The following is a 12,172-nucleotide window of genomic DNA, read 5'->3' as shown; positions in this document are numbered from 1 at the left end:
CCGTGGTGAAGGCTCGGTGAACGAAAGCCCCGCTAAACTCACCTTGATTTTTGTTTTTCCCCACCAACCCTTCCCATCCTAAACTTCACTCCTCCAATCTTTCCTTACCACCCACCACATACACATCCACGATCAATAACTTGTCGCCAAAATGGCTCAAGGCACAGTCAAGAACCTTGGCCGGGTAGCCCCCACCAAAGTCGTACACTCTAAGCGCCAAGCATCTAAGGTGCACAAACCCAAGCAGACAAAGAAGAACGTCGACAAGGTCCACAGGAAGTTCACAAGCGGCATGACAGCGCAAACCGAAAAGCTCCTAAGTGAGCGCGCGGGACATCTCGAGTTGCTCGGACAGAAGAAGAAGAAGAAGGAAGAAAACAAGAAGAAGGATAAGAGGACAACAACAAAGGGTGGTTCAAAGAAGTTTGGTTAAATTGGATGTTGAAGGATTATGGGGAGCAGACGACGACGATCGATTTTTACCGGGAGCGCTGGATTTTTTGTCACTTCACTTGTTCTTCGCCACGAATACGCGCCGACCATAGCCCTCGCAGCTGGGGCTTAAATACCGAATTTACTCTCTTTACTTTCGATAAGGAGTGGTCGAGTGGGATACGCACCTAATATCCTACAAACTCTCTAAAATCCGCACCTAAAAAAAACCTACAAACCTCTCTCCCCGTTCGATCACTCCTTATCTTTTGCAATTTCCAGGTTCTGAAACCAGGCTCTATTGACTTCTTTTGCAGTCACCATGGGCCCCCAGCCAAGCATATATTTCAGAATTGCTTCATTACTTTCGATGAGGAGTGGTCGAGTGGGATCCGCTACCTAATATCCTAAAAACTCTCAAACAATCCGAACCTAAAAACTCTCTCCCCATTCGACCGCTCCTTGTCTTTTGCCATTTTCAAGTTCGGAATGAGACAACATCGTCCGTCTCTTTTTGCGGTCGCGATAAACCCCAGGCAACATTAATATCTGGCTGTGCAACGCAATTGTAATCAGGCAACTTATGTCCATGTCAGAGAGTTACTGTTACACTGCTGAGGGCGTATTGCCATGGTTGCTGCGCGCTCTCTTTTCGAAACGTTGACAATGCACTTCCCAGCATAGCATATATGTATTGGAATTGCTGTCATACCTTTAACGAAGAGTGGCCCAGCGGTACCTACCTACAAACCTACAAACCTCTCTAAAATCCGCTCCTAAAAAAAAACCTAAAAAACTTCTCTCCCTTGGCCACTCTTCGTTTTTGCATTTTGCAAGTTCGAAAACCAGTGCCGTGCGATCTGGAGGTCGCGGTTCCAAGCCATAAATAGCATTTTCATTTCATCGCACTCGATCCGCAGCCTTCAAGTTGGGTTTTGTTCCAATGACCTGTCCCGAATTTTCGACAATCCGACCCTCTTGATTCTTCAAATCGATCGCAACTGCTTTCCGGATTTGTCAGGCGACCATGAACTGAGAAGGTCTGGTAACTGTTGCGCCGCAATTCCAGACTTGTCAGCCAACCTGGCGATGCCTGGAGACATGGAGACCTCGTCTATCATCACCTTATGAAATGTAGGAGAATGGGGTACTGTCAACATGTGTATCTGCCGCGTACGGCACTGGTTTTTACACTGCATTCGCACCGGATCTGTTGGTAGTATGTAGGCATCCGCAGAAGGCATGAAGTCAAGGATCATATTAGTTGGGCGGAGATCCCCAAGCAAGATATTGTTAATTCGATTCGAATATACATGTTGGATCCAACGAGAAGGGCCCCCTGAAGTTTCACACAGGGGAAATTCATCACTTACAGCGCCGACACTTGTTAACTTAATGTAAGCACATAGATATGTCCATGTCGGCCCAAATAAAGCACTTCAAATCCCTGCAACATGGCATTTCTGCTGGCCTACAAAGGCTACAATGATGTTGCGCTCCGTTTTCTACTCGCACCCCTATCCTAACAATCCTTGGTGTTAAACTCTTCACCCTCAGCCACGTGAGTCAAGATAGAAGTCACCACCTTGAAGTCATTTTCCACATTCACCATCCAGTTGGATATAGCCACACGCACTGCCTTCTCGCCCTTCCAGCTCGTGCCGCTCACATACATCTGTCTCGTCTCATTAATCTTCTGCACCAAGTTTTCGTTCAATTTGGGATCTTTAGCACGGAATAAAACAATCATGAAAACCTCATCCAAGCCAGCTCCATCATTAGGGAGTAGCTCGTAGTGATCTGAATCCCGGAGGAAAGCGGAAACTTGACGGGACAGAGCGATCATGTTGCCAATTAGCTTTGCCATTCCTGGACGACCTTCGCTGAGAAGAACGGCATAGGCTGGAAGAGCGCGGAATCGGCGTGAGTTTTCGAGACCGATGTTGAGGGGCGAGGGGATGGTGGATGCGCCGCCTGAAAGGTATGCTGCGTTGGGGTTTGTGAAGACGGACTGGAGAATGGCGGGTGATCGAGTGAAGAACATGCCACAATCATAGGGCTGTATATCATGTCAGACCGAAGGCGGGTAGCTCAGGGATGTGGGGTACTTACGACATTGAGAATCTTGTGGCCATCGACAGTGATGCTATCCGCCAGTTCAATACCCTCTACACGCTTGTGAAGAGTCTTGTAATCGTCATGCTCGGGAAGAATACGAGCAAAGATCCCGAAAGCTAAGCATATCAGTATTGACCATATCAAGAAGCAACTGAGAGAGTCTTACCTCCATCAACATGGATCCAAGCTCCATACTTATCCGCCAATTCCCTCACTTTGCGCATCTCCTCAACGCCTGTCAAGGCATAACGACCCGTGTTGACTTCACCAGCGCTCAGCGCAATCACACTAGCCACGTCACTCTTCTGAAGCTCCTTCTCTAAAGCATCAAGATCTAGCCTCCATGGCTCACTCTCGCTAAGTCTCAGCTCCTTTACGGACCCCCGACCGAAACCGACAATACTAGCAGCCTTGGACAAAGAGCTGTGGCCTGCACTTGTGAGGATCTGGAGTTCTTTGACACCAGCTGAAAGACATGCTGACAGTAAGCCAACTTCACCGACGCTTTGTCCTCGCTTTTCCAAGATGGCTTCCCTGCCGCATGCGAGTCCTAGGACATTGCTGCCAGTAGCTCCGGTTGTAAAAGTCCGACCCTTCCAATCGCCGAGCTTGAGGAGGGAAACAAGCATCTCAAGTGCCGAATCCTCCAGCGTCGTAGCAATAGTCTGCGCTGGCAAATGAACTTGCACGTTCTGGTCCATTCGAGTGACTACGTTGTCTGCCCATTCAGCAATGGGCAGGGTGCCTCCTGTGACAAAGCCATAGTATCGAGATGAGCTGCCTTGGCCGTTGCAAGCAGGAACAATGTCCTCAGTAATATGGCGCACAACGTCTTCCTGTGAGATGCCTTGAAGATAACCTTCCGAGTCTGGACGCGGGAGCTTGGCTTCAGCTGTTTGAATGGCAGAAGCCTTTGGTAGAGTGGGAGCTGGAGCGGAACCAGGCTCGGAACCCTGGCGACGGGACAGGCGGGCCTTTTGAACTTCAAGGTTGAATAAGTCACTCATTTTTGCTTGGAGGATAGTTGTGATGTTGTTGAGACTCTCCTTTTTTTATATCTCTGGCAATACTGACTCACAACTAACCTAAAACTCTCCTTATAACTCCCCGCTTGAAATTGCCGCTTAAGCCGCAAATCGCGGTGTCCTAACGTTAGTTGATGTAGTCGGGAGCGAAGGATTTAATAGTGCTGATTTGTCACAATCGTGTCCATCTCCAAGGGTACCGTTTTGGGAGGTGTCCACGCTGCGATAAGAACCTGGTACGAAGATACGAACATCAAAAGGTTTAGATAAATGCATATTGTTTGTAGTTTGCAAATACAATATTTCTTAGTCAACAATTGGGTCTATAGAAAGTGTATTGAGTCACCCATCACTAGCTCCAGGTCAAGATGCTCTTCCAATCTATTGAAAATCCACCTATCAAGTTTCCCCATCCAATATATGGTATACGCCATGCCGTACAAACAAACCAGAACAAATACAGCCAAAATTAACAAAGCATCGCAGCCGATTCAGATCTCAAATGAAACCCAAGAGGCCGGCAGAGAGAAAGACTCATAGCTTGGCGCTCTCGCCAACAGCACCAATCTTGAGGTCCTTTCCGTACTTCTTCAGGACGCCCTCATTGTGATACTTCCAGAAAGCCTTTGTGGCATTCTTTCCAGACCAACGCTTTAGGATCTTGGCGCCGCCGGGGTGCTCATCGATGAAGTCTGCAGATGAATTAATATGAGATAACTCTTAGCTACGAGTAAGAGGATTGTCATACTTGTAACGTCGTAAACGTCATTCTCGACAATAAGCCAGAAGCCATTGGCCTCATCCTTGTGCTTTTGGACCTCGGCGGTAGTGTATGTCTCGCCCATGGTGACGGGTAAATAAGGTTGATCTTGAGGTTATAGTTTTAGTAACTTGTGAGAAGAGATGAAGAAAGTGTATCGTAAATATGAGTTTGATGAGTCTGAAAAGATAGAGACTGGGAAAGCTGGGAAAGAAAACAAGGAGTTCTTCCCGGAGACGCTCCCCGGCAGGTGGGGGGAACCTCGGCTCACGGTCACGAGCAGCAGCACTTTAGGTTCCCTATTACAGAAGGCTTGGGGCTGGGGGAGAGCCTGGGGAAATCCACTAGAGTGCCGCTAGGCGGGGGAGCTCAGGCCTATCAGATCAATGTAATTGTAAGAAGAACCTCGGTGTCAACAGGAACGGGCATTAATATCAATAATTCTTGTTTATAAGTTGTAATATGAACAATATGGACTATTAAATCATGTATACACATCAAGTCTGATGAAGTACTTGCTCAAACAAAATCAAACTCTTTCGAATGACGCCATCTTCATCTTCTAACCAAACGCGTAGTTCTTATGCCAGGCTAGGTTCTATATATCTTCACTGGAAGTTTGGTTTACTTTATACGTGGCCACTATATCTCATTATACCACGACAGTAGTAGATCGTCTTCGGATTGCATCACGGAAACGATCCGCAAATGCTGCTGTTCCTCGGCAATCGCTTTCTTCCCGCTTCTCCATGGCCTGTGGTAACCACTCGCTAATCTTTGTGATACGGTTCTCATTCTATGTCCCGTCAGCCTGATTGATCTTCCCATTATCATGAGGGGATACTTACAGAGGGGTGAGTACTCAGCATCTCTGGTGCCTCTTGACCGCTAGCGTGCTGAAGAGCATCCATACGTTGCCAGAAGCCCAGAGCTGCCCTGGGATCATAACACGCTTCGGCCATCATCATCAGTCCAATGTAATCTGCCTCGCTCTCCTGCTTGCGTCCCATGGGAAGGTAGAAGAGCAAATCTTGCAAGTAGTACCCCCCTACAACATTCCATAGTCCAAATAGCGCAAGACCGGGAAGTGCTCCAGCAAGAAAGAATAAACTGCCGGCTGTCAAGTTTCCTACCCACGCAGCTGAAAGGCGTTCTGAAGCATGCGATGCTGTGTTGTGTGCTATCTCATGACCAAGCACCGCAGCAAGGGCATCTTCGCTTCGGCAGACATTGATGATGCCACTATGCACAAACACCTTACCACCGGGAAGAACAAAAGCGTTAGCTGTACCTAATCCCAAAATTGTCAGCATTTTGTCAATAGTTAGTCATAATGAAGGACAGCATACGACTATCGGCTATCACGAAAATCTCCCAATTGAGATCCGTCATGCCGCTCACAGGGATCAACCTCTTCATAACCCTCTTGACCAAAATCGTCCTCGGATCCCAATCCGACAAGAAATGTCCACCCTGCGCCCTGACCTGCTCAATGATCTGCGCAGCTGCCTTTGAATGCGCGCGAGCAACCATAGAATCGGAAAGAAAATTGAATCGTCGTCTCCCCGTCACAGGCACCGTCTGAGAGTTGTAAAAGTAAAAGCCAATGGCTGCGACGACAGTCGCGATGACCGTGATACGTGAATTGCGACTACTGCCTGCTTGTGTGAACCTGCGCGCAGCATTGTGAGAGACGAGTGGTCGCGCAGCTTGTAGACGCTCTTCTATATCGCTTCCTGAATTCTGCTGAAGACGAGAGCGGTATTGCGAGAAGAGTCTTTGGCGAGGGATAGAGAGTGTCGCAGTGCACGGTAGGAGAATGGCGGGACGGCGGAACAGGCGAGGGGCAGACATTGTCTGCGTCGGCGATCGGAACGATTTCAGTCGATTTAGAGGGTTTGTCAGGTCTCAATGTTTGGTGGGGAAGGCAAGTTGCTGCGCAGGCCTGCTGAAAAGCAAACAGGGCCAGGAATTCGACAATTGGGCAGTCGCTTATGTCTGGTGATGCTTTTTGGTGTTTTGGCTAGAATGGAACTGAAGCTCCATCGTTTACGTCATGCTCGAGGCCTCTCCCCCGCTACCCGAAACTGTCAGGGACCATGAGACAGTTTTGCCCGCTGAGGCTTAGTGGGCTACAGCCTACAGGCTACAGCACTGGATAGATTAGTACGTACCCGTATCCATGTAATACAGACTTAGTAGGTACTTCAACGAACTCAACCTCCACTCTATTGAAACTAGCATATCATTCAACCAACAGTGACAAATATTAAGCTTATTAACTTAGGCTCGATATATATGGCTAGTTGCTTCTCTTTTACCTTTGGAATATCTTACGATTCGGCAATGATTTGTCGCCGAGCTGTGCCACTAGTTCTTTCGGTTGATTCCGTGATAGTATCACAAACTTGACTCCTTCACGTGCCGTTTTCCCAGTACGAGATCTAATAGTTGGCTATGAATGAACTGCTTGCTCATCACGCGATATCATCTTCTCATTCTTCTTATATTCCGTATCACTCGGAACCTGCGGACCTGACCTGACCCCCAAGCGATGGATCGATCACCCTCAACACCGGTAGCTCGCCCTAGAGCGAATCTTACATCATATAATAGTAGTCGTCGTAATCAAACTCGGATAATATTTATCATATCTAATTCCTCATCCATCTAATCCTCTCTTCATTCGACTATCGCCAAGCTGGAGGTCAGACTCTAGCTTACACTATCCTTGCTTGTCAAACACAATACTAGCCCCTTTGAGCACCCTAAGACTCTTCACCACCAAAAAGGTATCGTTTCATGAGAATTCTTATCAAACACTTCACTTAATCACTCCTCTCGCAAGAGCGTTGTATTATTCACTGCATGCCCTCAAATACGTAAGCTCATGTTAGTGCTGCGCTTATCAATCACTCCTAATCACGTCCATCCAGGGGTATATAAGCATCCCACACCATCTTCATCCGTTTCAAGCTCAGATAACTCTTCTCTCACTGGTATCTCAAAAGCTTCTCATCCGGTAGCAAGACGATCAAAGTCAATATGGGTGACTTCATCGACAGCACGCTCGATTTGAGCACTATAAAACCCTCATTCTCACCATCATCCGAGCCCGAGAATCCTCGATCCAAGTCTCTTATCGAAGCACTTTCACTAGAGCTTCACATCGAAGGAGGGTACTTCCGCCAGACGGACGCAGACCCTACGACCATCCCTTCGACCTATTCGTCCAAACCTCTTTCAGATCAGACAGTTGCTCTTACTGGCGGTACTCGTGAGGGATATAGTACCAGCACCCGTCGTCTCTCAACCACAATCTTCTACCTTCTCACACCACGCCAGTCACAGGGGAACTTTCATCGCAACCGTAGCCGAGTCATTCACACTCTGCATCGTGGAAGAGGCCGCTATGTTCTCATTCATCCCAACGGCCGTATCGAGTCATTTATTGTTGGAAACGCAGTTGAGCGAGGGGAGCGCTTACAATGGATTGTTGAGGGTGACGTCTGGAAGGCAAGCTATCTGCTACCCAATGAATCGAACCCAAGTCATGAAACGGATGGACCAGAGACCGACGGTCTTCTAATATCAGAGACGGTGGTCCCCGGCTTCGAGTACGAAGACCACGCGTTTCTGACCCATCAAGGTATCAAAGAGTTGTTAAAGGAGGAACAAGTCCAGGAACTGGAGTGGCTCGTGAGAAGATCCAAGTAAAATCAGCGGTGGATTGTCTATCATATCCACCGCATCTTCCCGACGAAACTGGGGGGGTGCACGACGTTCTAACATCATAGGGAATGGCGAACATTGCTGGTCATGGTCATTGACGTTGCATGAAAGCCCCGAGGTTCATTGTGACATGTCCAACAAAACTGTTCACAACAACCAGAGCCATTGATTGGCTTCCAGCTGGTTTGATGTATATAAATGCGAACACAATATATTACTCTAGTCATGTGCATCGTTTCCACATTATTTGGGTATCATGGGTATGTAATCGCCAAGTCAAACTCCAATGCCCGCTGAGAAACTCTTCGCATCTCATTCTTTCAGCCGGGTCGATGATGAGCTTGATGTGCCCCAATTGTCGATTAGTCCCGCTTCCCTGACATGCTAATCTCATCCAAGCGGGAGGTATGTATGATTCCGAATTCCTTTATCCTATCATGTAAACGGCACCCTTGGGGCGTATATTTCACCGGGGAACGGCTTTCGTCCGATTACAACGTGTATTGGTATATAGGCGTGGATTCGGGTGTCAATAAGTTCTCGCCTGACATCAACCAGCGAAACCTGGGAGATAGCCTGTAAGTTATGGGTATGGACTGGGGTGCACCGTTAAGAACTTACCTCGATCTGCGCCGGTGTCCTCTCATAGACACGGTTGAAGAGGGCAAAAGAGAAACCACTGAGCCCCATTAGGAAGTTTCTTTCCCACATTCGACCGAGCTCTTTAAGACGCTCATCTTTGGGCCAGCCGTTCATGGGCATTTTGAAAATGCGCACTTGGACATCAACAAAGCCCGCCTCGACATACGAATCACGAAGAGTCGCAGCTACATTTGTCGGTCGACCCATCAATCCCGCAGCTTCGTTGATTTCTCGAAACCATGTTGCAAAGTGACCGTCTGGGATGAGAGTTCCGTCATCACACATGGCATTGGCATCATACTCTTGAGACTCGAACCAGCCACCTGGTCTCAGAGTTTCAAAGGCCTGGTCCGCAATCTGCTCCTTAAAGTTAGACCAGCACCCAGAGGTAACTCGTGTATGGATGTAATCGAAAGGTTGCGAGTAGTCCCAAGGTTCGGAGCTGGAAGGTGAATAGTCAGTTATGATACCGGGAGTGGCAGCTTAGAGCGGAAAACACGTACGAGTCTTCAACGAAAAAGTTGACATTCGGTGGTACGTTTCGAGGCTGTATTGGTGAAAGGTCGGTGGCAATAACTTCTGAATGCGGAAATAAGTCTCCCATCTTGATGGCCCAGTCGCCGGTTCCAGTCGCTATATCTAGTATATTCATAGGCGGGGCTCTTTCTGACAGTGGCGCAAAGAAAAGACGTCCGCCGAACAGCTTCACCAAGGCCTCATTTTGCAATTCTAGACGTTCGCGTTCTAGTTCATCGTTGGGAAATGCGTATGCTATAAAACGTCAGTGCACCGACGCCGAAGTATGGGTTGCTTGAGCTTACAACCAGCCCGGTAGGCGTGATAGGTGCGACCGAATTCTTCGGGAAAATTCTGTACGCTGTCTGTCAGAGACTCTGAGTCTCTTTTTTTCCTTATTAGCTGGGTTTGATGCGAGAATCACCAGATAGAAGTCTATAGCTTACATGTTCTGTGCATCAGGCTACGTGAAATGTTAGCAAGTCCCTCTTAGAAAACAGTAAAAACAGAGTAACATACGTCTGGCTCGATGAAACTGTTTCCTCCGGAATTGGAAGCTGAACAGTTGAAAGTGAATTGAAAGTGGTTGATGCTGGGAGGCGATGAGGTCGGCATGCTCTCTTTGTTATGTGACTGGGTAGTTTGTCTACTCATAATGGTATGAGCCATGAGACGGTGATTGTTATAAGCGTGAACGGAAACGATGCGACAAAAAGGACTGAAGGGTCAGACAACCGCAGGAAGCGGTTCTGCGCCGGAATTATATGAAGTAACACAATCTCACACTGGAGCGAGTAATGGTACCTGTCGAACTAAGACCAGAGAGAGAATGCTGAGACGACGATGGTGGCGAACGACCCACACACTGATTTGAGTCGAAAGGAACTCGAGAGGCTTTGTAAATTATAAATGAGAGTCTAGGATCAGAAGGGCTTGTTTGTTATACAAAGGTAAGATTCGGGTATAACAGGCCGAAATGGAGTTGGGTGTAGTGCTCGGTATTGAACAGACGGAATAAAAGAGGGCAATATTGTTGGTGGTGTCGCTGCGAATGCAAGTACAATGAGGGGAATATGGAGATTTAAACGTCTTTGGCAGGATCGCCTAAAGCGGCATCCAGGATAGTTTAGTAGTAGCAAGATAGAGAGTAAAACAGAAGCTAGAATGGAAGACGGGAAAATACAAGCTAGATATGAAAATGGAGAAGGGCGAGAAGCTTGAATAGAATCCCCGCTCTCTTTTGGAAACACCACCAAAAAGGGAGCAAGACCCAGAATACGGCAGGAAGGAAAAGGAAAGGGATCCAGACACCTGGTGCGACCAAGGCTCGAGAAGTGGATGCGGTCAGGATTGGAGGCCAAGGGCAGGACAGGACGAGAGCAGCAGCTTGGCTAGCCCAAAGCAAAGAGACGAGGAGCAAAGGGACCCAGCAGCTTGGGACGGGTATCTAGCTCTCGGGCTACTTGGCAAAGCCACAAAGCCCTACCAAAAGAGAACTACAAGTGGAACAGGCGCTTGTTGGTGAGTGATGTGGCATTAGATTGGTACGGGAGGGTATTGGGTGTGTCGACTACCCCAGTCTAGAGCGGCCGGAACAAGAGGCGACCCATTCAGTCGGGAATAGCTGTGATGCTGGGACCCTGGAGTAGCACGACGGCACCAAATTAGCAATAAGGGTTTCACACCCCCACCATAAAAAGGAATTCCGGGAGTCTGTGCCTCGACGTCAAAGCATTTGTCAACAGATGTAGGTACATGCTGCACGTACAGTGGCATGTGTTGAGCTGCAAGGTCAAAGTAGATGTCGAGGCACCAGGGAGATGCTGTGGCTTTCCACTAGCTAGAGACAAACACGCATACACGATTGTCTGGATAGAGCCCGACTAGATAGCCTGTCCCGCTTGGCGATTTGCAGTAGCGAGGGGGCAAGTCTGAGTGAATAGTGCAATGCGACGCAAAGCAGAGCAGCGAAGGACAAAACGACGTCTGTCTGGCGGTTACTATACCTTTTTTTGTATTGGTGCTGTATCGAATTATGCAAACTGGCAGGTCATTGGACACGGCAGTTCCTTTTGAGCTGCATAGGGAATCCATCCGCGGTCAAGGGGTTGGAGATAATTCCCGTTCATTCAACGGGGGCCTTCGAATGGTCCCGGTTGCGTGGGTGGGCTAAAGAACCAAACCTGACAACTGGGATCAAAAACCGGTGGCCTGGGTCGGACAAAGTTCAAGTGCGTGCAACCAACCGGTAGCAGTCCAATCCAACCCAACCGACTTTCCGACGGCTTGGGAATGATGATCCGTGCTCATGGGAAAGTGTGTGAATATCCCGGCAGTTGGCCTCCCTTCCGTGAGAGAACTTTTGTTGTTCGTTTTGTTATTTCGGCCGTGTGGTAAGCGGAATTGACAAAACAAAGCAAAGGCGTTTTGGGGGCACTATCCTTGGTAACCGGCGCCTAATATGGTGGCTCCCGGGAGATTGCGCCGTGAGGCTTTGGCCACGTCAACGCCAAAGAACTGACTTGCATTTGCATTTGCAGGCACCATGTGACGTTATTAGGACCGGGCATGACATGACAGCGCGTTGATGGAGATGAATATGTAAGGGAGAGGGAGAGGGAGAGATGGTGAATAGGAGGAGATTAGTAATGGAGATGCAAGCCTTCGGCCTTTCCCTTAGTACTTTCAAACTGTATTAAAGGGAAGGTACAACACGACACGGTGAATCCACCAACTGAGGCAAGTACCTAGGCAAATAGACAGGCAGTCGAACAGGCATACACCTTGACATTGTTTGCGTGTAATATCCGATGTACGGTAAAATCTAAACAATAGACTGATTGTTCAGTTCCTAAAAATACCAAAGTGTCAAACTAAAAAGTCAAGATGACAATAAATAGAGTCTATGGATAAGCTACCACGTTCTAAAACACGCCCAGTTAAAGTC

The 12,172-nt window shown here is 48.1% G+C and overlaps 6 protein-coding genes across 6 annotated transcripts; 2 read left to right on the top strand and 4 right to left on the bottom strand.

Moving 5' to 3' along the window:
* Positions 1-151: 151 nt before the first annotated feature.
* On the top strand, positions 152-433 carry FSST1_006028 (DUF2462 domain-containing protein; the record flags this gene model as incomplete). Its single annotated transcript, XM_083232360.1, has 1 exon — positions 152-433. One exon carries the CDS (start codon positions 152-154, stop codon positions 431-433), a length of 282 nt encoding a protein of 93 aa, XP_083089458.1.
* Positions 434-1,954: 1,521 nt separating this feature from the next.
* On the bottom strand, positions 1,955-3,557 carry FSST1_006027 (pyridoxal phosphate-dependent transferase; the record flags this gene model as incomplete). The annotated part of the gene is made up of 3 exons (XM_083232359.1): positions 1,955-2,491; positions 2,545-2,666; positions 2,717-3,557. 3 exons carry the CDS (start codon positions 3,555-3,557, stop codon positions 1,955-1,957), a joined length of 1,500 nt encoding a protein of 499 aa, XP_083089457.1.
* Positions 3,558-4,109: 552 nt separating this feature from the next.
* On the bottom strand, positions 4,110-4,420 carry FSST1_006026 (cytochrome b5-like heme/steroid binding domain-containing protein; the record flags this gene model as incomplete). Its single annotated transcript, XM_083232358.1, has 2 exons — positions 4,110-4,267; positions 4,324-4,420. 2 exons carry the CDS (start codon positions 4,418-4,420, stop codon positions 4,110-4,112), a joined length of 255 nt encoding a protein of 84 aa, XP_083089456.1.
* A 567-nt stretch (positions 4,421-4,987) lies between these two features.
* On the bottom strand, positions 4,988-6,189 carry FSST1_006025 (metalloendopeptidase; the record flags this gene model as incomplete). The annotated part of the gene is made up of 3 exons (XM_083232357.1): positions 4,988-5,131; positions 5,184-5,626; positions 5,685-6,189. 3 exons carry the CDS (start codon positions 6,187-6,189, stop codon positions 4,988-4,990), a joined length of 1,092 nt encoding a protein of 363 aa, XP_083089455.1.
* A 1,191-nt stretch (positions 6,190-7,380) lies between these two features.
* On the top strand, positions 7,381-8,052 carry FSST1_006024 (RmlC-like cupin domain-containing protein; the record flags this gene model as incomplete). The annotated part of the gene is made up of 1 exon (XM_083232356.1): positions 7,381-8,052. The coding sequence occupies one exon, from the start codon at positions 7,381-7,383 to the stop codon at positions 8,050-8,052; it is 672 nt and encodes a 223-aa protein (XP_083089454.1).
* A 450-nt stretch (positions 8,053-8,502) lies between these two features.
* Positions 8,503-9,879, bottom strand: FSST1_006023 (S-adenosyl-L-methionine-dependent methyltransferase; the record flags this gene model as incomplete). The annotated part of the gene is made up of 6 exons (XM_083232354.1): positions 8,503-8,631; positions 8,689-9,151; positions 9,213-9,480; positions 9,531-9,619; positions 9,672-9,688; positions 9,745-9,879. 6 exons carry the CDS (start codon positions 9,877-9,879, stop codon positions 8,503-8,505), a joined length of 1,101 nt encoding a protein of 366 aa, XP_083089453.1.
* Between the last annotated feature and the right edge of the window lie 2,293 nt (positions 9,880-12,172).

Source organism: Fusarium sambucinum, chromosome I (assembly GCF_050947815.1).
Source record: "Fusarium sambucinum isolate potato_lamoka chromosome I, whole genome shotgun sequence".
Taxonomy (NCBI): Eukaryota; Fungi; Ascomycota; class Sordariomycetes; order Hypocreales; family Nectriaceae; genus Fusarium; species Fusarium sambucinum.
Note: the sequence above shows the minus strand (reverse complement) of the source record. Positions and strands in the feature narration are given on the sequence as shown.